This window comes from Amblyraja radiata, chromosome 8 (assembly GCF_010909765.2).
Source record: "Amblyraja radiata isolate CabotCenter1 chromosome 8, sAmbRad1.1.pri, whole genome shotgun sequence".
NCBI lineage: Eukaryota > Metazoa > Chordata > Chondrichthyes > Rajiformes > Rajidae > Amblyraja > Amblyraja radiata.
Window position 1 is genome coordinate 18831467 of NC_045963.1, and position 27202 is coordinate 18858668.

The 27202-nt window shown below is 42.0% G+C and overlaps 1 protein-coding gene across 2 annotated transcripts in view; it reads left to right on the forward strand.

Moving 5' to 3' along the window:
- ppp2r5a (protein phosphatase 2 regulatory subunit B'alpha) overlaps positions 1-27202 on the forward strand; it is a 106658-nt gene that overhangs the window by 73178 nt on the left and 6278 nt on the right. For both annotated transcript variants that reach the window (XM_033025306.1, XM_033025307.1), the window contains 3 exons: positions 4281-4334; positions 22231-22281; positions 26219-26338. In XM_033025306.1, coding sequence (XP_032881197.1) covers positions 4281-4334; positions 22231-22281; positions 26219-26338 — 225 coding nt within the window. The remainder of the gene's footprint in view (positions 1-4280; positions 4335-22230; positions 22282-26218; positions 26339-27202) is intronic.

Sequence of the window (27202 nt, forward strand, 5' to 3'; positions counted from 1 at the left end):
AGGAGTAGGCTATTCGGCCCCTCGAGCCGCCATTCAATGTGATCATGGCTGATCATCCACAATCAGTACCCTGTTCCTGCCTTCCCCCTCATATCCCCTATGTTTAATGGGGATAAATGTGAGATTATCTCTCTTGAAAGTATCCAGATAACCGGCCACCACTGAGACAGAGAATTCCACAGACTCACAACTGTGTAAAAAAAGTGTTTCCTCATCTCTGTTCTAAATGGCTTACGCCTTATTCTTAAACTGTGGCCCCTGGTTCTGGACTCCCCCAACATCGGAAACGTGTTTCCTGCCTCTAGCATGTCCAAACCCTTCATAATCTTATATGTTTCAATATGATCCCCTCTCATCCTTCTAAATTCCAGAGTATACAAGCCCAACCACTCCATTCTCTCAACATATGACAGTCCCGCCATCCCGGGAATTAACCTTGTGAACCTACGCTGCACTCCCTCATTAGCAAGAATGTCCTTCCCAAATTTGGAAACCAAAACTGCACACAATACTCCAGGTGTGGTCTCACTAGAGCACTGTACAACTGCAGAAGGACCTCTTTCCTCCTATACTATATGAAGGCCAACATGCCATTCGCTTTCTTCACTGCCTGCTGTACCTGCATGCTTACTTTCATTGACTGATGAACAAGGACCCCCAGATCCCATTGTACTTCCTCTTTTCCCAACTTGACACCATTTAGATAATAATTTGCCTTCCTGTTTTGACTACCAAACTAGATAATCTCACATTTATCCCCATTAAACTGCATCTGCCATGCAACTGCCCACTCACCCAACCTGTCCAAGTCACCCTGCGTTCTCATAGCATCCTCCTCACAGTTCACACTGTCACCCAACTTTGTATCATCTGCAAATTTACTAATGTTACTTTGAATCCCTTCATCTAAATCATTAATGTATATTGTAAATAGCTGTGGTCCCAGCACCGAGCCTTGCGGTACCCCACTAGTCACTGCCTGCCATTCTGAAAGGGACCCGTTAATCCCTACTCTTTGTTTCCTGTCTGCCAACCAATTTTCTATCCATGTCAGCACTCCCCAATACCATGTGCCCTAATTTTGCCCACTAATCTCCTATGTGGGACCTTATCAAATGGCTTTCTGAAAGTCCAGGTACACTACATCCACTGGCTCTCCCTTGTCCATTTTCCTCGTTACATCCTCAAAAAATTCCAGAAGATTAGTCAAGCATGATTTCTCCTTCGTAAATCCATGCTGACTTGTTACTGCTATCCAAATGTGCTGCTATTTCATCTTTTATGATTGACCAGCATCTTCCCCACCACCGATGTCAGGCTAACTGGTCTATAATTTACTGTTTTGTCTCTCCCGCCTTTCTTAACAAGTGGGATAACATTAGCTACCCTCCAATCCAATGGAACTGATCCTGAATCTATAGAATATAGATTCTGTAGAATTCAAAGTATTCAAAGGTTTTTATTAGACCTGACATCGGTGGTGGGGAAGATGCTGGTCAATCATAAAAGATGAAATAGCAGCACATTTGGATAACAGTAACAAGATTAGAACATAGAAATCTTAGAGACATGCTGATTGTCCCCATCTCTTCCGAAGGCCAGTAAATCCTCTCCTATAGCTTCTCTACCATAGGTTATTCCTAGATTATCTCTACTTCCCATCTTAAACAAAGGAACAACATTGTTCTCTGCTAAACAATGTAACATACAGCATTTGGTATTTTTAGCTTGCAGTAACGATACTAAACATATTGGTATCAAAAATAACTTTGTATTTTGAAAATCCTATGTAACTTAGTTATTGCAAGTCTGAAGCTCTCTTATCCTGAACCCCCTTTCCCTCCATTGGCACAATGATCTTCATAACACTTGTAGGAGCCATTTATGTTCAGGCTAGCTACTGTTGGGATATTATATTATTTTTGACTGGATATATCCGTGTATTCCAGTATTATTTTGGACAATTGACTATTAGATGCACAGAGTGGCATATATATATGGGCATAGGGGACAGGAAGTGACAGGCACAGGGAGGGAGAGCATACAGTTCTCACCAGACCGGGGAGATTTGCCAGCTACAACTTGTATGTAGAATAAGGAAAACCTGGTATGTCCATCTCTTTGTTTGTACAACTACTTCAATAAACAACTGGAAATAACGACGGGACGATCTGTTCTATTTGGTCTGCGTAAGACCACTCCTACTTACCTGTGTAGTAATGGCAACGGAAAAGAGGTTACAATTAAGTGAGAACTAGCTCTATGAGTGAAACTGGAGCTTGTGAAAACTTGGGAACACGGATTGTTTTATTTCACACACCTGACGCCGCCATTCTTGATCAACTGGACAAGGTCGCCACCTGCGCTAATCTGACTAACAGAGATTGGAAACCCCGAAAGCCAATGCGCAGGGAGAGTGAGTACGTACAGCATTAAGCTTAATTGGAGAAGCTACATATGATAAGCTGTATTGGAAAATGGCTACTAAAATGAGGAATTAAGAAGTGACCTTGAGAATCAGCACAATATCAGTTGTTTGAAATATTGTGCTGTCGGCATACGGCTTTACGTCAACGAGTCTTAAAGGGATAGTGAACAAGTATGTCTAAAACTCAGTCACAAGATGGCGATGTTGGAAAGGATTCTGAAAAGGAAAGAAGGGTTAGTAAACACACTGACAAAGGCTGAGAATTGTTCATGGTAATGTGTCAGACGACAAGAAACTGGATATGTAAACGAGCTAACAAGTTAACAAGCTGAAAGCTCATGAAATCAGAGGAAAATCCAAATGAAGTACAATCTAACCTGGTTCAATTAATCAAGCTCTGTGATGGTCAGAGAAAACCACGAGTCATTGGTGAAGGTACCACTGCCTGAAAAGGAGCTTGAAAGGCAAAATCAGTGGTTTCAACAAAGAATGGAAACTTTTAATGGTTTTATACAAGATGTAAAGGTGTGGTTACCTAATGTTGGACAGCAAACTACACACTCCATAGCTGAAAGTGCCATACAACAGTGTTGTAAACAGAAGAAATTGGACCCGATGACAATGTTTCAAATGTCTCTAAACCAAAATTAAACCACAAATCTAGTTCTTCATCATGTGCATCTTCCAAGGCCTCTGCTCGCATAAAAACTCAGACAGAAAGGGTTGCTCTCTTGAAACGGGTTGCTGCCAAGAATAATAGGTAAGAAAGGGAGAACAATTGAAAAGAGAGACTGAGCTGGCATAAGGAATAAGACACCACTCCAGAGTATCTGATGGGATGAACTCTTATATGAGAAAAGGAACTGTTCAAAGGGAAAGGCCAAGGGGAAGCAGTTTTGTAATACCTGTAGAAACAGCTGTGCAAGAAAATCTGACAACAAGTGGAATGAGAAGAAATGTATCTACTACCAATATTCAAGGTTCTTGTTTGTTCTGTAATAAAAGTGGTCACACATTGGGGTGGTCTCTACAGATCAGGAAGAAGGGGCACAGAGAAAAGATAGACTTCTTAATGGAGAAGGGAGTCTGTTTTGGATGTTTGAAGATCGGACACATGAGCAGAGACTGCAAGAGTTGTTTGACTTGTGATGTGTGCAACCCAAATCATCCTGAAATGTGTAGGGTACAGGGAGGGAGAGCATACAGTTCTCACCAGACCGGGGAGAACATCTAGCTACAACTTGTATGGAGAATAAGGAAAACCTGGTACGGTCATCTCTTTGTTTGTACAACTACTTCAATAAACAACCAATTAAACTGGAAATAACGACTGGAAGATCTGTTCTATTTGGTCTGCGTAAGATCACTCCTACTTACCTGTGTAGTAATGGAAATGGAAAAGAGGACACTGGAATAGTCGGAAATTTGCCATTACATCACTCATTTCTATAACACGAGCTTTCTTAGGAATCATTTATCTCGTTATACCAGAACTACCTGTACTTTGAAAACATTTTTTTCAAGCCAATTAAAATTAATTAAATAAAATCATTGCCTCTTTGACTGTTTTCATATATTGATCAAATCAGAATATTGACAAATTACTCGTTATATTTGTGGAGGCATCATTGACTGACACCAGTGCCACTGTTGAGCTTGCATTATTTAGCTTCTAAGTAATTATCTTTGCAGAATAACATTTTAAATTTCTGCTTTTCTATTTTATGATACACAGAAGGGTAATTATGCTATTATCCAAGAACTAGCATCATTATGCTAATTATGAATGCAAATTAATAATTGTGTCTATAATTGATTAATAATCAATTGTTATCTCTTGTTTCTTTTCTAGTTGGCATATTGTGTGGTACAGTTTTTGGAAAAAGATGCAACTCTTACAGAACCAGTAAGTTTTATCAGTTCACATTTTTAGAAGTTTGAGCTTTTTTGAGCTTTGTGATCAAAATAATGGGCATTTTTTAGTTAGTTGTGGGGAGTTGGCATGAGCAAAAAGTAAACATTTTGATTTATGTTGCTATTTGAACCATTTTGTGTGGTATTTGAAAATGATTTCATTATAATTTTGTGAATCTTAGTTTTTAAATTGCTTAAGAAGAGTTTAGAGAATAAATAGGAAAAACGAAACCTATTTAAATACATATGATTATATTAAGTTCACATTGCCGATGGAGTAATTGAATGATAGACAATAGACAATAGACAATAGGTGCAGGAGTAGGCCCTTCGAGCCAGCACCGCCATTCAATGTGATCATGGCTGATCATCCCCAATCAGTACCCCGTTCCTGCCTTCTCCCCATATCCCCTGACTCCGCTGTTTTTAAAAGCCCTATCTAGCTCTCTCTTGAAAACATACAGAAAACCTGCCTCCACCGACCTCTGAGGCAGAAAATTCCACAGACTCACCATTCTCTGTGAGAAAAAGTGTTTCCTCGTCTCCGTTCTAAATGGCTTACTCCTTATTCTTAAACTGTGGCCCCTGGTTCGGGACTCCCCCAACATCGGGAACATGTTTCCTATCTCTAGCGTGTCCAAACCCTTAACAATCTTATATATTTCAATGAGATATCCTCTCATCATTCTAAATTCCAGAGTGTACAAGCCCAGCTGCTCCATTCTCTCAGCATATGACAATCCCGCCATCCCGGGAATTAACCTTGTAAACCTACGCTTCACTCCCTCAATAGCAAGAATGTCCTTCCTCAAATTAGGGGACCAAAACTGCACACAATACTCCAGGTGTGATCTCATTAGGGCTCTGTACAACTGCAGAAGGACCTCTTTGCTCCTATATTCGATTCCTCTTGTTATAAAGGCCAACATGCCATTCGCTTTCTTCACTGCCTGCTGTACCTGCATGCTTACTTTCATAGACTGATGTACAAGGACCCCCAGATCCCATTGTACTTCCCGTTAATCCCTACTCTTTGTTTCCTGTCTGCCAACCACTTCTCTATCCATGTCAGCACTCTACCGCCAATACCATGTGCCCTGATGATAATCCATAAATTTAATGAAAATACATAAATGGTCTTGCAAAATTGGGACTTGCTTCTTTCAACTTAAATGGTCTTGGCTTCAAAGGAATTTTTAATCCACTTCTTTTGTGTCTTATTTTGAAAATAGGTTTTTGTTTTAATTAGTCCTTGTCAAATTTTTGTTAATGTTAATGAACAAGACTACATTTATAAATATTTAATAGTATTTTCTTTTTGATTGTACTCCAAAAATACTATGACCAACTTGTTTGTAAATTAAGTAATTTGTTCTTGGTACTTTCTGGAAAAGAAAAATAAGCAACAAAATATCAGTGTTGCTGGATTTCAAGTGAACATTTAATCAGGTGCCTGAATCTCCCAATGGAAATAGATGGCAGTTTTAGACAGTTTTCTGGACAGCATTCTAACTACCAAAAAGGAATGTAATTTTATTCTTGGATGCTGTGTAGAATGGAAATGTGATTTGAAAAAGATAGATTTTTTTTAAAGGTTTAAAGGAATTTTCTCAAGCAAATATTTCTTACCTAAACAAGTCATGGGGTTGCTCTAACGTCACCAATTCTAGAGCAAGCACATTCTGATTTGTTCCTAGGAATTTGAACCATGGGATTGTCTTTGTTGTAGCTGTTAGCTGGAACACATAAAGAATTTGGAGCACACCAGGCATATAAGGACAGTGTTCATGTACTATTACTTTTTACTTGATTATTATTAGCAGAGGTTTATTCTTGTGATTTGTTTGATAATAGGCTCCAGTGCAGCTGAGAATCAGATTTTTACCATCTGATATGATTGGACTTCAATTGCAAATACCTTTTTTACTTAAGGCTCTGAATCTCATTTTTAGCACAATGTCTTAAGCTGCATGCTTTTAGCAAACACTGTTACTACTGTCCAATAGCTTAAATTTTGGAGTAACAGGAAGAATAATGTTTCTCACAGGACTTTATGTAATATCAAAAGGATCCAGCCAGTCAAATGCTTATACGATTCCATCATATATCAGCTTTATCTGTACCTGAAGTTGGATATTTTTACACCACATATTATCTTTCAACCAAGCTGAAGTTCCTTTTAAATATTTGTGAAGACTTTAGTTATTGCTCTTTCTTCACATCACATTCCCTGTGCTGCTTTCCTTTTAACTTTATTTCGTTTTCAAAAAACAGACAAACACTGTTTGGAAATGTGAATAATTATGCACATGTCTACCTAAAAGTCATGCATATTATCATAAAAATGAAGATACAAGGAACTGCAGGTGCTGGTTTACTGGAAAAAAGATACAAAGTGCTGGAGTAACTCAGTGGTCAGGCAGTATCTCTGGAGAGAACGGATTGGTGACACTTTCAGACTGAAGAAGAGTCCCGACCCAAAGCGTCACCTATCCATGTTCTCCAGAGATGCTGCATTACTCCACTTACTCCAGCACTTTGTATCATTAAGCTGCACCTGAACCTCCACCAGTTCTAAACTATATTGAACTGAAATTTGTCACGACATGAAAATCTACTAATGTCAGTATGGAATATGCGAGTCAGAGAAAGAACACATAGATGCAATTCCTTTTAAACATGTCTTCTCTTTTCTGAATCAGCTGATCATATATTTATGAATTTAATATTGCCATTTTGGTAGATTTATGGTCTGCATTTACCAAAACTATCCCAATGAGTAAAAATTCAGCTGAGCAACAGAAAAGGATTTTTTAAAATTAAATCTGAATTGGATTTAAGCTCCGTGCCATGGTGAAAGGATAGTGTGTATTAACTCAGCTGCTAGCCATCGTCCCTTCATTTTAGGGTTGGCACTGCAGGAAGTGAAGCTGTTTCAAAGTTCCAACCATCCAGGTTCAATCCTAGAGAAACTCAGCAGGTAAGGCAGCAATGTGGAGGGAATAGTCAGACGACTTTTTGGTTGGGACCCTTCTTCAGGTTGATGGTGTCGGTGAGAAAGTGGGAAAAGAGAGGTGGGGTGAGACAAAGCATGGCAAGTAATAACAATGAGGAACTGCATCCTATCCTCCCTGGTCCAATCCATTCCCATTGACGTCCAAGACACCTCACATGCCCTTTGACTCTTTAATGACTTTCGGTTTCCAGGCCCCTGTTTCCTCATATTTGCTATGAACGTTCAGTCTCACTACACCTCCATCCTCCACCAGAAAGGCCTTAAAGCCCACAGTTCCACTCTGGCTCCCCCTCCTTCCAATCGCAACAGGGACAGAGTCCTCCAAGTCCTCGCCTTTTACCCTTTCAGCCGTCGCATACAGCATGTCATCCTCCGACATTTCAGCCACCTCCAACGGGATCTTCCCATCTCCGCCTCTTTCTGCTTTTCACAGAGATCATTCCCTCCGTAACTCCCTGGTTCACTCATCCCTTCCCACCCAAACCACCCCCTCCCCAGGAACTTTCCCCTGCAATCACAGGAGATGCAACATGTCCTTATACCTCCTCCCTTAACTCCATCCCCGACAGTCCTTTAGAGTGAGGCAGAGGTTCACTTGCACCTCCTCCATCATCTACTGTATCTGTTGTTTGTGGACTGCTATATATCAGCGAGACCAATCGCAGACTGGGTGATAATTTCACTGAACAGTTATGCTCAGGCAGCCTTGGCTTACGCGATCTCACGGTTGCCAAACATTTTAACTCCCCTTCCCATTCCCATACTGACCTCTCTGTCTTGAGCAGCGCACAAGCCAGCGATATGAACATTGATTTCTCTAATTTCAAATAATCCCTGCCTTCCCTCTCTCTCTCTTTCTCCTCAGGCTTCCAACATCTTGTTTCCAGGTTCAGTCTGATCTTTGGTGGCTTCTGTATTCTCTGTGCGACCATGTATTTTTTCCCCTAGCTACTCCAGTCTCTCCTCCTACATCCCCAAACCAAAATTGTTCTTCATTAGTTGTTGTAAATTACCCGTTCAAATATTAATCAACACATGTGAGTGAACATGTTACAGGAATGTGAATCGGGTAAACAGGATCTGAAGGCTATTCTGAAAGCTGGCGGACTCGGTGGGCTGAAAAGGCTGCCTCTTGTGTCATGAAATTGTGAAAATATTAATTCTGTTTCTTTAGCACTTTGTACTACATTATGTTCAAGAACTGTTTTTGAGCATTACAGGAATTCTGTTTTTTTTAATGCAGATCTGATTATACTAATTACAAATGACAAGAATATTGGTTGTTTGTGGGTTATTGATCTTTACAATATCCTTTATGTCAGAGGCATTTTTCCCTTTTTGAAGATAGCATATTTGGGTTATGCATTATTTATTCTTGCACCTACAGATTTAACTTTTAGAAGTTAACTTGCTATATTTCATAATTAAATTAGTATTTTTGTGCATTATTGGACATTTGAGTAACTGCTTAGTTTGTTACTCTGTTTCAAATAGATTTCAGGTCTGGATAAAGTCAAACTACTTAAGAAGTTGCTGCAGAATTGAGAGGCCATCTAAGATTTGAACAACTCCAGGAATTTCTATTTGCATAGCTTTATCAAGCTATGAAGAGATGAAACCCGTAGATGCTGCCGATCAATTCATAACCTTTCTAATGCTGTAGCTAGGATTGGAAATAGACACATGTAACAGAGGTAGTGAATGAAAGGTAAATCAAAGGAAGTTAAAAATGAAAATTTATTGATAAAAGCTTCACTGAGTAACCGAGTGGAGCTCTTTGCACTTTCCCTTTTAAAGTGAATACTTAAGAGGGAACCAAAATAATAAATTAAAAATTCTATCATTCAAGTTGGTTTTGTTATTCTTTCTGATATTTCCGGCAGGTATTTATTTGGCACTAGACCAAGGGGGGCTATGGCGTCACACACACACTAACCACCCCCCACACACGGGGTGGGGGGTGAGGAGGGGTGGATGGGGAAAGAGAAGTGGGGGGAGAGGGGGGGGCAAAAGGAGGGAGTGGAGTAGGGGGAGGGGGCTGGAGGAGAGGGGGCAGATGGGGGGAGGGGGAGAGAGGAGGAGAAGAGGGGGGCAAAGGGTGGGGGAGGGGGGCTGGATGGGAGAAGGGGGGGCAGACGGGGGGAGGGGGAGAGAGATGAGGGAGGAGTGGGGGTGAAGGGAGGGGCGCTGCGCTGCGGACATCCGGCCGAGTGAGTATTGACACAATCAGGCACTGCCTATGTTGACAGTTTGCAGGCAGGCGATCATCGAGTTGATGTATCGCCAACTTTATCAACGGAGCGCTCAACCTCCTGTGGCGACCAGCATTCACGGAGGGCCTCCGGAGTCCCCGTGGACACGGCGTGTTCCCTCTCTGGGGCGCGCGGGCGTGGGCCCTGAGGAGGGGCGGGCGGTCGACCCCAGTGCGGGTGGCCGTCTTGGCCGGGCCCAGGAGCAGACGGACGGGGAAATATCCCTCCCGGCCCTCCCCCCTCTGTACCGGGTGCCCAGGTGTCGGGAGTGTGGGGCTGGAATGTGGCCTGGCTTGGGGGAGCGGCCCCTTCGGATGGTCGAGCGGGGGCTGCGGCCTCTCACACTGCATGTGCAGGTGGGGCGCAGTCTCTTCCTCGCCGTGTGCGGCACTCTACACTCCGGGTCCCCGATGTGGGGGGGGTGGCAGCTGGGGGTGGGGGGGGGCCACATAACTCGCAGCTCTGCACAAATTTCCACGAGGAGCGAAGGCATTGTGATGTCATCAGCTCGCTTCTGCAGTTTGATTTTTAAAAAAGATGTCAGATTGGTGAAAACTCAGAAATAATGAATCAAATTTTCAGATGAGGGGATTTTTAAAATCATGGGGTAAATCTCTACCGGAATATGTAAAATGGGGAGGTGAGGAGGGAGAGTGGGGGGATTGAGGGCGAGGCGGGGTAGTTAGGGAGAGTGGGGGAGGTGAGGAGGGAGAGTGGGGGAGGAGGGGGAATAGAGGCAGAGGAGGGCCGTGCGGGAGGTCGGGGGAGAGTGGGGGGGGATAGGGTGAGGTGAGGAGTGGGGGAATAGAGGGATAGGAGGGGGGGTAGCGAGGGGAGAGGAGTTATGGAGGGAGTGACTGAGAGTTGGGGAAAGGTGAGGGAGGGGGAGGAGGAGAGGGGAAAGAAGAATGGGAGGGAGTGCTGGTAGATGAGGGGAAATGAGCCGTGCCTGCGCAGTTGGGGGCTATGCATGAGTGGTACAATATTACGCTGAGACGGGTTGCATTGGGGGAACGGGTGAGTGGTGGAATATTGCATTGGGGAATGGGTTGCGTTGGGAGACCCGGCCTCCAGTGTGACAGGGACCCGCCACTTAGTCAAGTATGAATTAAGCAGGAGTGGACCACTGTGCCTCACAAGCCTGACCTGATCACAACCAATCTGATTGTGACCACAACTTTACTTTCCTATTCATCGGTAGAGACCCTTAAGCACTACTACAGCACGACTACCAATCCCACTCCCCTCCACCACCCCTCCTCCTGCCTACTCGCCAACCTTCTGTGGATTCACGTGCCCATTATAACTGAAGAATAGCTTCACTAATCGATTGAAACAGGCAAGATCCTGAATGTTGATGTGGAAAAAATGATTCCTCATATAGGAATATCTGGAACAATGGATCATTGTTTAAAAATAATGGTTATCCCATTTTAGACAGAAATTAGAATTTTTTCTCTGGTGGTTGGGTTTTTGGTGCAATTATTAATCTAAGGGCAGTGAAAGCAGAGAATAGGCGCCATTTATGTTTAGGTTAGCCACTGTTGGCATATTATATTATTTTGTCTAGATATAACTTGCAGTATTATTTTGGACACTTGGGGGCGGTCATTAAATGCACAGAGTGGCGTATATATATGGGCATTGGGGACAGGAAGCGACAGACACAGGGAGGGAGAGCATACAGTTCTCACCAGACCGGGGAGAACAGCCAGCTACAACTTGTATGTAGAATAAAGAAAACCTGGTACGTCCATCTCTTTGTTTGTACAACTACTTCAATAAACAATCAATTAAACTGGAAATAACGACTGGAAAATCTGTTCTATTTGGTCTGCGTAAGATCACTCCTACTTACCTGTGTAGTAATGGCAACGGAAAAGAGGATACTGGAAGAGTCAGAAATTTGCCATTACAATTAAGTGAGAACTAGCTCTATGAGTGAAACTGGAGCTTGTGAAAACTTGGGAACATGGATTGTTTTATTTCACAAGCCTGACGCCGCCATTCCTGCATTTACCCTGTCCAATCGTCGAAGAATTTTATGTTTCTATAAGATATCCTCTCATCCTTCTTAATTCCAGCGAATACAAGCCCAGTCGCTGCATTCTCTCTACATATGGCAGTCCCGCCATCCCGGAAATTAACCTTGTGAACCTATGCTGCACTCCATCAACAGCAATAATGTCCTTCCTCAAATTTGGAGACCAAAACTGCACACAATACTCCTGGTGTGATCTCACCAGGGCCTAGTACAACTGCAGAAGGACCTCTTTGCTCCTATACTCAACTCCTCTTGTTATGAAGGCCAACATGCCATTCGCTTTCTTCACTGTCTGCTGTACCTGCATGCTTACTTTCAGTGAGTGATGAACAAGGACCCCCAGATCTCGTTGTACTTCCCGTTTTCCCAACTTGACACCAAGCATGAGGTCGAGGCACAAGAAGAACATTTGAAAAGAGAGAAGGGACAATTGGAAAGAGAAAGAACAGCTGGAACTAGAGACTGGGCTGGCAGCAACCAATGCCAAGCATGAGCGTGAAAGACAAGAAGAACAATTGAAAAGAGAGAAAGAACATATGAATGAATGAATGAATGAATGAATGAATGAATGAATGAATGAATACGTTTATTGTCATTGCACAATACTGTGCAACGAAATTCCATTACATCTCCGGTTAAAAAAAAAAAATTTTTTTTAAATACAAACACGACAACCATGGACACATATGTACACTTATTAGTAAAATAATAAATAAGTATTTTAAAAGAATTTGGCGGCATTTCTTGGAATTACATTTTGCTTCCCCAGTGTTCTCTGTTGGAATTAAGCTCTTTTATCGCACATGGGTAGAAACTATTTTTTAGTCTACTGGTGCGAGCCTTCAGAGACCTGAATCGCCTCCCAGAGGGTAGCAGAGTGAAAAGGTGGTTGGCAGGGTGGGATGTGTCCTGCTTGATATTTGTGGCCCGGCGCAAGCATCGGGCCCTATATATATCATCCAAGGAGGGCAGTTGAGCGTTTGTAATGCTCTGTGCAGTTTTTATAATTCCCTGCAGCGCCCTCCTCTCAGCCACAGTACAGCTAGCAAACCACACCAGGTTTCCATAGGAGAGGATACTTTCCACGGCGCATTGGTAGAAGGACAGCAGCAGCGGCTGTGAGACGTTTGCTCTCCGCAGAGACCTCAGGAAATACAGCCGCTGATGTGACTTCTTCACGAGAGTGACGGTGTTCATTTGCCATTTGAGGTCCTGGGGGATGTTTATTCCCAGGAACTTAAAGCCAGTGACTCTCTCCACCATGTCTCCTTTGATGTATAAGGGAGCAGGTTCCTCTCTCCTCTTCCTCCTGAAGTCAACGACCAGTTCTTTTGTCTTTGATGGGTTGAGTACCAGGTTGTTTTTGGTACACTAGACAGTCAGTTTTTGGACTTCATCCCTGTAGGCAGACTCGTCGTTGTTGTTTATCAGTCCCACCACAGGTGGGAACAATTGAAAAGAGAGAAAGAACAGCTGGAACTAGAGACTGAGCTGGCAGCAACCAATGCAAAAATCAATGTACTTGAGGCCAAGGGATCAAGAAGCCACTCTAGAGTATCTGATGGGATGAACTCTTATATGAGAAAAGGAACAGCTCAAAAGGAAAATCAGCTAAATTAAATTCACAGGCAGTTGAATACTTGCCTGATCCAGTGCAACAAAGACAGAATGTGTTGATGGGATCTGAATCTTCCTCCCAGCAACAAATTGTTAGACCAAAACAAACATCTCATGGACCATCTTATAGAGCTCATGATATGACCGATCTTACTCAAACTCTCTTCAAAGGCAAAATGTACAGACTCGTATGGAAAAGGGTGTGCAGGGGCATGTTAGCACTATTGCCTCTGTACTGAATGATTGAAACCAAGGTGATATCTGGAACCTAATGCAGAGGCAAAATGACATCACTACTCTTCTGGCTCAACAAAATCCTTTGCAGTATGAAGTTTTCATCACGGCATTTGCGAGAGGAGTGGAAAGAAAAACTAATGATAACAGTGATTGTTTGCACTTTCTAGAGCAATACACAAGAGGGTATCCAAAAGACTTGGTCCACAGTTGCCGACATTTGCCTCCAGCCCAGAACTATCAAAGAGCAAAAGATCTGCTTAAAGAACATTTTGGTAATGAACATAAGATTGCCACTGCATTTATTGTCAAGGCATTTGCCTGGTCAGTTATCAGGCCAGAGGATGTGAAGGCATTGCAAGCTTTCTCACTGTTCCTTAGAGGTTGTAGCAATGCTATGGAACATCTCACCAAATGGAGGAAATGAATGTTGTTTCCAATATGAAGACCATCCTTCTAAAACTGCCTTACAAGCTCAGAGACAAGTGGAGGGATAGGGCATGTCAGCTGCAGGAAAGGTGTGGACATCAAGCTAGATTTTCTGACCTGGTGGACTTCATGGAGAGACAAGTGAAGATACTGTCAGAACCACTTTTTGGAAAAATCCAGGATGCTTGCCTAATTGCAACTGTCAAAAGCTCTACTTTTGCTAAAGCAAGAGAAAGGTCAGGACCTAGAGGAAGCAGTTTTGCAACAACTGGAATACCTGTAGAAACAGCAGTACAAGAAAATTTGGCAACAGGTGGAATGAGAAGAAATATATCGACCACCAACTCTCAAGGTTGTTGTTTGTTCGGTAATAAAAGTGGTCACACAGTAGGGTGGTGCCCACAGATCAGGAAGAAGGGACGCAGAGAAAGGATAGATTTCTTAAAGGAGAAGAGAGTCTGTTTTGGATGTTTGAAGATAGGACACATGAGCAAAGACTGCAAGAGTCGTTTGACTTGTCATGTGTGCAACCAAAATCATCCTGAAATACTTCACATTGAACAAAAGAACAAAGAGAAGAAGCCGGAGTATACAGAACAGAATGAGAAGCCAATTGTGAGTAATGGTGTTCCCTCACCTCATATGTGTGGGCATATTGGGGCCGGTGATGAAACCTGCATCTTCTCCATTGTACCAGTATAGGTAAAGAGCCACAAGGGGGCCACTGTGTTGCAAACATGTGCATTTTTGGATCATGGTAGTTCAACTACGGTTTGCACAGAAAGCTTGATGAGAAGGCTGGGTGAACATTACAGGACAAAAGACCAATATTCTCTTGCTTATCATGAAGCCTGTGATCAGTCATCATATCATCAGGTTTAGAAATATCTAGTCTGGACAAAGACGATTTTATCCAACCATCTGATGTGTTCACACATAAGATCATAGCGGTTTCGCAGCTAATCATTCCCAAACAGGAAGACCTGATCCAATGGCCTTACTTGAAGGACATCAAGATTCCTGAAATAGACTTTGGCATTGACCTACTCATTGGGACAAATGCTTCAAAGGTATTGGAACCTTGGGAGCTGCTCAGCAGCCAAGGTATTGGACCCTATGCCATGAGGACCCTACTGGGGCGGGTCATTTCTGGTCCCCTGAGAAGAGACAACGAAAACAGGGATGACAATGGCTGCCCTGCTGCTGCTGTCAATCGAATATCCATTGTAAACCTAGAGGAGCTACTGGTGAAGCAATGCAATCACGACTTCAGTGAAAGAACCAGCAAGGAAACAGAGGAAATTTCCAGAGAGGAGGTAAAATTCTTGGATATTGTGGATCGCTCGGCAAAGATGATAGATGGACACTATTGTCTAGACAAACAAGAAAGCGTCAGCATGCCAAATAACCGTTGCATTACAGAGCAGCTCATCCAGAGCCTGAAACGCAGGTTCGGCAAGAATAAGAAAATTCATGATGAATGCACATCTTTCCTCACAGAAATGATTGACAATGGTTATGCTGAAATGGTACCAGTGGACCAGCTGAATCGAAGTGATGGAGAACTCTGGTACATCCCTCACCACGGGTGTATCACTCAAGGAAAGGAACCTTAAGGGTGGTCTTTGACTCTGGTGTAGTCTTCAAAGATTCATCACTTAACTGCCAACTGCTGCAGGGTCCAGACCTTACCAACTCACTCATTGGAGTTCTCATCAGATTCGGACAAGAACCGGTTGCTTTGATGGCTGATATCAAAGCAATGTTTCATCAGGTCAAGGTATCAGAAACGCATATTGACCATCTGCGATTCCTGTGGTGGCCTGAGGGTGACGTGCAGCAAGATCTTGTTGAATACCGGATGAAGGTACATCTTTTTGAAGCAGTGTTGTCACCAAGTTGTGCAAACTTTGCATTAAGGAAGACGGCTGAGGACAACAAAGCTCACTTTCCAGCAGAGGTGACAAACACAGTAAAGAACAACTTCTATGTAGATGATTGTTTAAAATCCATCCTTTCGGAACAGGAAGCTGTTTAAATGGCAAGAGACCTGACTTCCTTCTGGCAAATGGGAGGATTCATGCTCTCAAAGTGGATCAGCAACAGCCGTGCTGTATTGGCATCCATTCCACAAGAAAACAGAGCCAAGGAGACCAGAGAGTTGGACTTGGACAAAGACAATCTGCTTATGGAAAGAGCACTGGGATTGCACTGTTGCGTTGAAACAGATGTGTTCAAGTTCAGAATTGCTGTACAAGAACGACCATACACAAGATGGGGCATCTTGTCCGTGGTTGGTTCTATATACGACCCTTTAGGATTTCTAGCATAATTTACTCTGCCAGCCAAGCTGATTATGCAGGAGCTCTGTAAGAAAATACTCGGATGGGATGAAAACATATCCCAAACCTTCTCTCAGCGATGGACAGGAGGTTAATAGATCTTAACAAGATAGTGGAATTTAAAGTGAACCTGTGCATGAAGCCCGCAAACCATGGTCAAATCAGATATGCACAGCTGCACCACTTTTCAGACGCAAGCGGTACTGTTTCATATCTAAGACTGGAAGATGATAACAAAGAAGTGCATGTTGCATTCATAATGGGAAAATCCAGAGTGGCACCATTAAAGCAAATGACGATTCCCAGAATGGAGCTTACAGCTGCAGTCCTAGCTGTCAGAGTTGACACGATGCTGTGAAAGGAATTACAGCTTTAACTGGACAAATCCATCTTTAGGACCGATAGCACAACAGTGCTTAAGTACATCTTGAATTTGCTCCTACACTTGACACAGACTCCTGCATCCATGCATTACGAAGATTCATCTGTCGACGAGTTCAAGTTTCATGTTTAAGATGAGACAATGGCACACAGAGAATTGAGAGAAGCACTCAATGGCTTGAGCCAGGATAAGATCCTGAGTTCTATGCTTCAGCGAGGGATAAAGTGGCACTTTAACCCCCAGCAGGAACCCATCATGGCGGTGTTTGGGAACGATTGATCCGGATGGTTCGAAGTATGCTGCGCTCTATTCTTATCCAACAAGTTCTGGACGATGAAGGATTGCAAACTTTAATTTGTGAAGTTGAAGCAATTTTGAATGATCGACCTATTACCAAGAGTTCTGATGATCCAATGGACCTGGAAGCACTCACACCAAACCATCTTCTTCTGTTGAAAACCAAGCCAATACTACAACCTGGACTCTTTGTGAAGGAATACTTGTATATTAAATGCAGATGGAGACAGGTGCAATATGTGGCAGAACTCTTTTGGAAACGGTGGACACAAGAATACTTGCCTCTAATCCAAGAACGATAACAATGGTGAGGAGAAGCTTTGCTCCAGGTGACATTGTTGTGGTGGCAGATTCCACTGCACCACGAGGCTCCTGGCTAATGGGCAGAATATTGGAGACCATACCAGATGCACAAAGTTCCTGTGCGCGCAGTTCGACTTCAGACGAAAAGCAATATCCGATAACAAAGGTATGTCCAAGAAGCTGAGACTAAGGTACAGCAAGAAGAATGATAAGAAGAAGGAAGAGAAGATGATTGAAGAATCAGTAAAGAAGATTAAATGCCAACACATAGTACATATCTTTTTTATTGAAAATGTGTAAAGTTTTTATAGCTCCTTTTAATGTTTATTGATAATTGTTTTGTTATATATGAAGAACGTTTTAAAATGCATTTCGGATCCCAAACAATTAAATTTGAACTGCATTAATGGAATATGATAAATCTAGCTTGGCATTGGTAGTAGTAGGACAGAAGGTAATTTTGATAAGCAAATGCACCATGTATTGATTAGATTTGATTATGCCCACTTCATCTGTTTTTTCTCCACTCCCATTTTGTGGCTACATGCATTCAAGAAATAGTATTCTCCCCGAAGATTTTGGTTTCTTTGGGGATGATGAGTGCAATCTAATGTAGACTACCGTAGAAGACTACCTTCATATCATCCAGAAAATATTATAATTGAGGGGATGATCTGACCAAAAATTTCATTCCACTGATTGCAGAGGGTGTGGGCCTGAATGTAAAGGCCCCTTCGGAAGAGCTTTAACCACTTAGCTTAAATTATTATTTTGCGAAGTGAGAAGTGGTGAGTTAAATTAAAGTTGCTGTATTTTTTTTTTGGCAGTGTTATTTTGATAATCCTGATTCATAAATAATAACTAAATCTGCAGGTACTATCATAACGTTTAAGAGACATTTGAACAGGTACATGGATAGGATAGGTTTAGAGGGATATGGGCCACGCGAGGGCTGGTGGGACTAGTTTAAATGGGGCATATTGGTCTGCCTGGGCAAGTTGGGCCGAAGGGCCTGTTTGTTTGCTGTTTAACTATCTATTTGATCTGCTGAGTCTTGCGTCCCTGAGAATGTAAGAGGACATGGAAAATATTAATTCAATAAATTATATTTAAATAGACTATTTGGTTCTGGGCATTGTCATATATTTTACACTTAATGTTTTACTCTGGTTTACAAGAATAAATAATGTACTTGTTGGAGGGGTCCTTGATGCAAGACCAAATAGATAGTTAAACAGCAAACAAACAGGCCCTTCGGCCCAACTTGCCCAGGCCGACAATATGCCCCATTTAAACTAGTCCCACCAGCCCTCGCGTGGCCCATATCCCTCTAAACCTATCCTATCCATAATGTGTAGCTGTTCAAGTTAGATATATAAAACTATTCCTTCAAATACAAATGTTCAATTCACAAAAGTTTGCGATAGCACCTTTGATTGTCTGGGACATGCGTCTTGGATATACAGATATATTTTTCATTAGCATGCCATTCTTTGCCCATCCTAAAAAACACAAAATGCATTTTGCCCCGCTGCCTTCTTGTACAAAATGTCACCTGATGACATTTTTTCAGGACCATATTCCATTTGTAAAGCGAGGAATAGATCTATAGATATAAACTGTTGTAATGTTAAAATACATGTGCATAGTCCATGAGACGCAGTGTTTCAAGCCTGTGGTCTGATTGTTAACTCAATTTCCAAAGTTCAAAAATGAGGATACCATGGAGGTTTAACAGGCATTTCATTTGGAATAGGACAATGCATTGAAATTAAGGAATGTGGTCAGTGTACGATCAGGTTGTGGGCTTGTATGCATTGGGTGGGGGGGAGATCTTAGGTAGACAATAATGGTAATTATGCCGTCATCAGCTTTTTCAGCCTTGCACAGAAAGATTGTAGATTCATGTTTGGATCATTGCAGAAAGCATCTAGTCCAATTTACAAATCATTAATGCTAAGCATGCATGTGCATTTGTGAAATTAGATCATGTCATTTGCACATGTGACTGATTGAAAATTGAAATGTGGCTATTCGCAAATCTGATTGTAGATTACAAATAAATGACAGACTCTTTAGTCATGTATTCCCAACACAGTTGCATGGTATGTGTGGGTGAAATTATGAGATGAACAGGGATATGTGACTTTGTGAACATTTTTTTAATACATATTTACTTCTGTTGCAAGTTATGCAAGTTATTTCCACCTGAAATTAATATGTTGACTGAATCGGTGTTAGCATAGTCTCGTCTACGTAAAGTTAACAATTTCTCTTGTACAGCATTTGGTTGACAAGGTCAATCATTTTGTGACGTGTCAATGATAAGAAAACGAACAGTGAGTGGATACACTGATGGTTCAGTGAACCGGCTCATCATTCTGTCCGTTCCAGCCAATGGTAAACTATCTCCACAGGTACCAAAGTACCACTGGTACCAACTTTTGCTGCTCTTCGATTGCTTGTTCAAAGGAGAAAGGTTCAATCCACTTACAGAAATATACTGAGCAATACTTACCCAATTATGTAATTTTCATTTCTGTCAATTTATGTGGAGTTGTGCAGAATAAGAGGTAAACTTGTCCAACTCTCCTCTTTCAGGATGTTCTTTAAAACATGTTACTTTGAGCAAGCATCTGTTCTAATTTCTGGGCAACTTCTTGACAAATTTTGTTTGATGTTTGTGTGAAGGACTAACTATTTTGAAGGTGCTATAACTGCAAGTTATTATTTATCCCTGCATTTAAACTGTATGTCTTCCAAATTCAATGTCAGGCACAATGAGTCGAGTCAGGGATCTGGATTTAATCCAGCATGGATTTTCCCATGCAATAAAGCCAACCTTCTATTTCCCTTAGTACTTGTTTTACCGACACGCTAACATGTATGAGGACAACCAGATCATCTGTAACTTATTTTCATGTATGAATTATTCTGCTTCTCTACACTTTCTGTGAAAAAGGATGACCTCACATTTCCTACATTATTCTCTCCTGGTGATTTTTTTAAAAACTCGGTATAACTATATTCCTTTGCCGACTCACAGTTTGCGTTTCCAGTTTGTGTAGCAGCCATGATACACACCCCATGAAAGACTATCATGGCTGCCCATAAAACACAGCCCATATCTGTATATCATTGAGCAATACTGGTTATCTTGCACTTGATCTCTTTGCTTTAAGTCATTAGTATAAACTGTAAATAGATGTAAGTAAGCTTTATTTATATAGCGCATTTTAAGTCAATTTGCATTGACCCCAAAGCGCTTCACATAATTTAAATAATAATAAGTTCCATTGCAAACCATAGAAAAAGGTTTAAAAAAAAAAAAAAAAGAATAAAAATGGACACAACATATTACAGAGTTCAACACAAACATCCCCCCACAGCAGAATCAAAACATTTCCACTGCGGGGGAAAGGCACCCATGTAGCATCCTATCAATTAAGGCTTGCCAACCATGACCTTGAAAATGACCCATTTATCACCATTCGCTGTTTTTCAGTCAACCAAACCGCTATCCACGCGTATATATAACCTAGACTGCCACGTGTCTTTACCTTGTGCAGTAACTTTTATGTAGTAAGTTGTTATTCCTTATCCTTAATGTTAACTATAGGTCAAATTTAATGTCTCTAGTTACACAGTAGTACAACTAGAAGAGTCAGCCTCATTAAATATGTTCTGAAAATCCAATAAATTATTTCCCTTTTATTCACCATACATGTTAGATCCTCAATGAAGTCCAATAAATTTATCGAATGCTTGATCATATTATTTTCTTTATGTTCTGTAACTATTTTCATAATGCATTCCATCAATTTTCTGATGGCAAATGTTAAGCCAACTGTCTTCCTCCTTTCACATTGGCATTACTTCTGCAGGTTTTCCATGCTGCTGGGTCCTTTCGAGAATCCTTGAAACTTTGGAAGATCCAGCCATGATTTTTAAATTGTACAATGTGGCCCAGAGACCTTGGCCTTTAGTCCCATTAGTTTGCTTTCTTTGCTGGGAGCAGCCAAATTACAGCGGTTCCCATTGGCACTGCCAGCTGTGCCCAGCTTGATTTGTCACATTAATATGTATCATAGCAGAACTAAATAGATGCAAGTGATGTGTAGGAAGGAACTGCAGATGCTGGTCTACACCGAAGATAGGCACAAAATGCTGAAGTAACTCAGCTGGACAGGCAGCATCACTGGAGAGAAGGAATGGGTGATGTTTCGGGCTGAGGCCTTTCTTTCCTCCCCTGACTGTCAGCCTGAAGAAGGGTCGCGACCCAAAACATCACCCATTCCTTCTCTCCAGAGATGCTGCCTGACCCGCTGAGTTACTCCAGCATTTTGTGTCGACCTTTGATTTAAACCAGCATCTGCCGTTCTTTCCTTCAAGCTAGTTGGGTTAATGTTGTGCATATTAGTTTATATTTTGGTTCATCAGGGCTGGGAGGGGCCCTTTGTGCTGAGCATGTTGGTGATTTTCAATGCAGTCTTCTGGACTTATTTTTCTTTGAAACAATGCACCATACAGATGAGTTGTTCAGGAGCGTATTCTTTGTTTTCATGTTATGTCCATAATACTGTTCTAGCAATAGGAACAATAAACTTTCTTTAAGATAGTCCTGTTTTAATTTTTTTTAAATAATTTTACAACAGAAATTGTTGTAAATTTACAACAGAAACATGTTAGAAAATACGTTAATTTATAAAACAAGATTTCATTTAAACTAATTGTTTGTTTTCGAATATACTTTTTCCAGTAATTGATTTATTTATGATTATGCTTTGAAATGTTTACAGTCTTAATGTACATTACCTTTCTCTAAACAGTTTGTATGTATCTGTGAGAATACTGCTTACATTTTTCTCTGATTTATGTGTATAATAAAGGGAAGCATTGTAATTATGATTTCCTCTGCTACAAATTAAGCTATTTTACTTTAATCTTAATATGTTTTTGTGATTTTCTGCAGGTTATTAGAGGATTATTAAAATTCTGGCCAAAAACTGTAAGTCAAAAAGAGGTAAGTTATCCACTTTTTTCTCTGGCTTTGCTGTCTATGTACTTGTTTTTTTAATATATATATGTAGATACAAACAGAAAAATAAAATTAAAGGAACCAATGTTAATATATTTGGGTGGTCACCCCTATTGAAATCTCCAAACTCATCAGCTCTTCCAAACCCACTACCTGCTCCCTCAACCCTCTCCCCACTCCCCTGCTGAAGTCCTGCCTCCCCGTTCTCTGCCCCTACCTCACTAATCTCTTCAACTCCTCATTGTCCCAAGGAATTGTCCCCTCCGCTTTTAAAACTGCGGCTGTCACACCAATCTTAAAGAACCCTGGTCTTGATCCCTCCTCTCTCATTAACTACCGCCCAATCTCAAACCTCCCCTTTCTTTCAAAAACCCTGGGGCGTATCGTTGCGTCGCAACTTCATTCCCACCTCCTTGTGTATAACCTACTTGAACCCTTCCAATCTGGCTTTCCCCCTCCATAGCACAGAAACTGCTCTCCTCAAAGTCCTCAACGACCTCCTCACCTCTGCTGACACTGGTTCCCTCAACATCCTCCTCGACCTGAGCGCAGCCTTCGATACAGTGAACCACAACATCCTGCTCACCCGACTCAAAGACCTCGGCATTGAAGGCTCTGCACTCAGCTGGCTCCGTTCCTACCTTTCCAACAGATCCCACTTCATCTCTTTCCACAACCACACCTCTACTACAGCCACAGTCACTCAAGGCGTTCCCCAAGGCTCCGTACTCGGCCCCCTCCTCTTCATCATCTACATCCTCCCCCTTGGTCAGATACTCTGCCACTTCAACCTGGACTTCCACTGTTACGCCGATGACACCCAGATCTACCTCGGCACCAAATCCCCCCACAACCCCCCCCTCTCCCATATCAACTCCTGTCAGCTATAAAAACCTGGATGCAACATAACTTCCTCAAACTCAACAGCGATAAGACAGAATTATAGGCTCCAAAGCCACACTCAGCAAAATCAATAACCCCACTCTCACCATCGACGGCACCACTGTCTCCCCATCTCCCCAGGCCCGCAACCTTGGCGTGATCTTTGATTCCACCCTCTCCCTTGAGCCTCACATTCGCCACGTCATTAAAAGCTCCTTCTTTCATCTCCGCAACATCGCCAAACTCAGACCCTCTCTCACACCTCCCGCTGCTGAAAGACTCATCCATGCCTTCATTTCCTCCCGACTGGACTATTGCAACTCACTTCTCCTTGGCATCAGCTCCACCTACATCAACCGACTCCAACTGGTCCAGAACGCAGCCGCCCGACTCATCACCCACACCAAATCCTGGCATCACATCACTCCAGTCCTCAAACAACTTCACTGGCTTCCCATCTCCCACCGGATCACCTACAAAATCCTGATCCTCACCTACAAAGCCCTCCACCATCTGGCCCCCCCATATCTCACTGACCTCCTCTCCCCGTACCAACCCTCACGGTCCCTCAGATCCACATCAGCCGGTCTCCTCTCCATCCACAAGTCCAACCTCCGCAGTTTTGGGGACAGAGCCTTCTCCAGGGCAGCTCCCAGGCTCTGGAACTCCCTCCCCCAACTGATCCGCAATTCCGTGTCCCTCACCATCTTCCAGTCCCGCCTCAAGACCCATCTCTTCACCTCTGCCTATCCTTAGCCCCACGTCCCCCTCCCTTTTCATCTGTGCATTAATTGCCTCATATTGTGTTTTGAATTGTATTCTGTCTTTACTTTGTGTACTAGTCATGTCTCTACTATTTATTTCATTCCCCTTACATGTTTTTCCTCTACCTGCTAAATTGTTGTACGGTGTCCTTGAGATTCTTGAAAGGCGCCCATAAATAAAATTTATTATTATTATTATTATTATATTTAATGTTGAAAACAAATCGACCATTTCAGATTTGAGAGTCCCTAAAATGACTGACATTGAATAAATCCTGTGCTTTAGAGATTTAGTAAACTTACAGATTTGGTCTTTATCTGCGTGTGTTCCATTTCAACTAGCTTCTTTGACCTCAACTTAAATGTAGTGTTTAAGTTTGGGATAAGTGCAGTGGGAATAACGGGAGATGAGACTTTGGGAGGAGAGTGATTAACCATATAACCATATAACCATATAACAATTACAGCACGGAAACAGGCCATCTCGACCCCTCTAGTCCGTGCCGAACATAGAGATGAGGGAGAAAAGAGATGGAGACAATAGACAATCGATGGAGATTAATCACATTTCTTCCTACACTTGATCACAATCTGTTGCTTTCCCCTGGATGTATGGTGCTGTCATCCTTACTGAATAAAGACAATACCATGATTATGATTCTGCATAATGACATTACCCTCCAATTTGGATTGGGTAGTTTGAGAAGGTTTAAAATTGTGTATCATTGTTCATATAAATGTGTAGAAGAGCTACCTGTCTACCTGAGAGGAAGGATAATGGATTTAACATGCTCTTGGTTTGGACCTTATTTATTACTGGAATGTAGAATCAGTCATAGAATCATTAATATTTATGATAATGGGGGAGTAGACTCGAGGGAGGCCATGGGCGGGCGGGCGCGATCTGAGGACGGTCAAAAGCAGTGGAGGACTGGCCGATCGTGGCTTCCGATGGGGAAGCCCAACCACCCGCGTGACAGACAATCGGGCGGGGGAGGCGGAGAGGAGGTCGGCCCCCGTGATGGCCAGAGATCGCCAGGTGGGATCGGGATCACCAGCGAGGAAAAGGCGTCACGATTCCCCGAATCTCTGCGATCAACGGAGGAATCGCAGGTCTCCATAGAAGGCCTCTCCCATGGCCATCTTCCCACCGCACTGCCCCGCAACCTCACCCGCGCGGCGATAACGACTGCCGCCGCCATGTTCTAGAACTTCAAGGAGCCCAGCGGAGCGCGTAACATGACCTGAGCAGCAGTTTAAAAACGCTAAGTGACGAATTTAAAGAAGTAAAAGTTAAGAAGCCAAGAAGTACAGAAGACAGAACAGGGGTGACGTCACTCGCAGTGTGAGCAGAGGCAGGCAGTCAGATCCATTGTGACATCATCAGCAAGACCATCTCGTTTATTTTCTAAGTTAGTTGAGATTTGTGAACATTTCATAAATAACTCGAGAAATAATGCATGAAATTTTCAGATAAGGCGATTTTTGACATCATGGCGTAAGTCTCTTTCGGAATATGTAAAAATGTCACCGTTAGCGTATCGTGTTTTCGAGGAGATGTGAAATGCATACGAACTGCATACACACACATCCAAGATCAGAGTTTTATAAGTATAGAGATAATAGGCTATTGTAGTTTGTAGCTTATGAGGTTGTAGTGTTAAATAACCTGATGGCTGTAGGGAAGAAGAGGCCTACTTAACAGTTTTGGAATTACCTCTGCATTTTGGTGTCTCGACTGATAAAGGGAAGTATTCTGTATGCCTTTAAACAATTTGATCTAATTGTCCTGCTTCTTGAAGGGATCTGGATATGTATTTCCAGATATGCCTTGTTTATTTATGTGATTAAATATCCTGTCATCTATCGTGTATTCTCTTTATTTGTTTGCTCCTGCCAAATATATGAGCTCACCTCTTTCTTTGTCACATTTTTGATCATGCACAAATCCAATGGAGATTTCCTGCAACCTACGAATCTTCATTAGTATCATCATCAGATTTTTAACTGTTTTATCCATCAAATTATAATCTTATATCAGTCTTATTAGTCCTCAGAATGTGGGTGTTTCTGGCAAATCATGCATACTGTTATACGGTTACCTTGGGATTGTGTGTGTCGACTCGGGGTGTTTGTTGTACTTGTGGGAGGCTTGTGGTTATATTAGAACAACCGAAATGATAAAAATGTACTTTTTCTACATACTAAATAGATATTGCATGTTTTTAATTGTTTGAAAATAAAACTTATTTGTGGTTCAATTTGTCTGCTTTCAGGTCATGTATTTGGGTGAAGTAGAAGAAATTCTAGATGTGATAGAACCATCTCAGTTCAAAAATGTCCAAGAACCTTTATTCAAGCAAATAGCCAAGTGTGTGTCAAACCCACATTTCCAGGTAAAGAATTTATTTCTGATAAATAAAGCTGTCATCTTTTGTCTCATTTACAATAGTGACCAGAAAACCATGGCAAGTGTAATAGGTCATTGTGGACTTTTTTTGCTGAACTAAGATTGAGTTCCAGCAAAATATTAAGATAACTGAATACAGGCGACTACCTGTTTTACAATTGTTCGAGTTACAGAAATTTATCCCTCAAGTATTCGCAAATCACAACCCAAACAATCTAGGTACGGAATCAAATTTGCTCTTCTTGATTTCATGTGGGGGAGGGCGGGAGGGGGCGGGGAAACGTATGAAAATAACTGTCTACTTTTAGTTTTTTCAACTTGCATTTCTTGACACATGAGCATAAACTGTGGCGTGTCCTTTAGCATTGTACGTCCATTTAGCAACCTTTATTTTCAAGAGTTTTCAGATTATTTATCCTCAAGAAGTCTGGTCCAGGGCCAATAAGTTTAAAAGCACATTGAAATCTCAACAACCATGTAAAGGAATATCATCGGATGTAAAACCTGATATTTTACAAAGGGTTGATGCTGGAGACAAAGATTGTGGTGGTTGTTACATCTGCAATGTTTCCAGTAATTATATGAATCAACATGGGAGGGGCCATTTAAGAGATTTGTTTTGGAAATTGATAAGGCAGTCTCTTGTGTGGTCCCAGTACCGTGAAACAGCAGATCTCCATTAAACTTTCCCCCTCTCACCTTATTGCTACGTCCTCTAGTGTTGAACATTTCCATCTGGGGAAGAAGGTTCTGACTGTCTACCCTATCTATGCCTTTCATAATGTTATATATTAACATGGGAATGGGAAGGGGAGTTCAAATGATTAGCAATCGGGAAATCCAGCAGGTC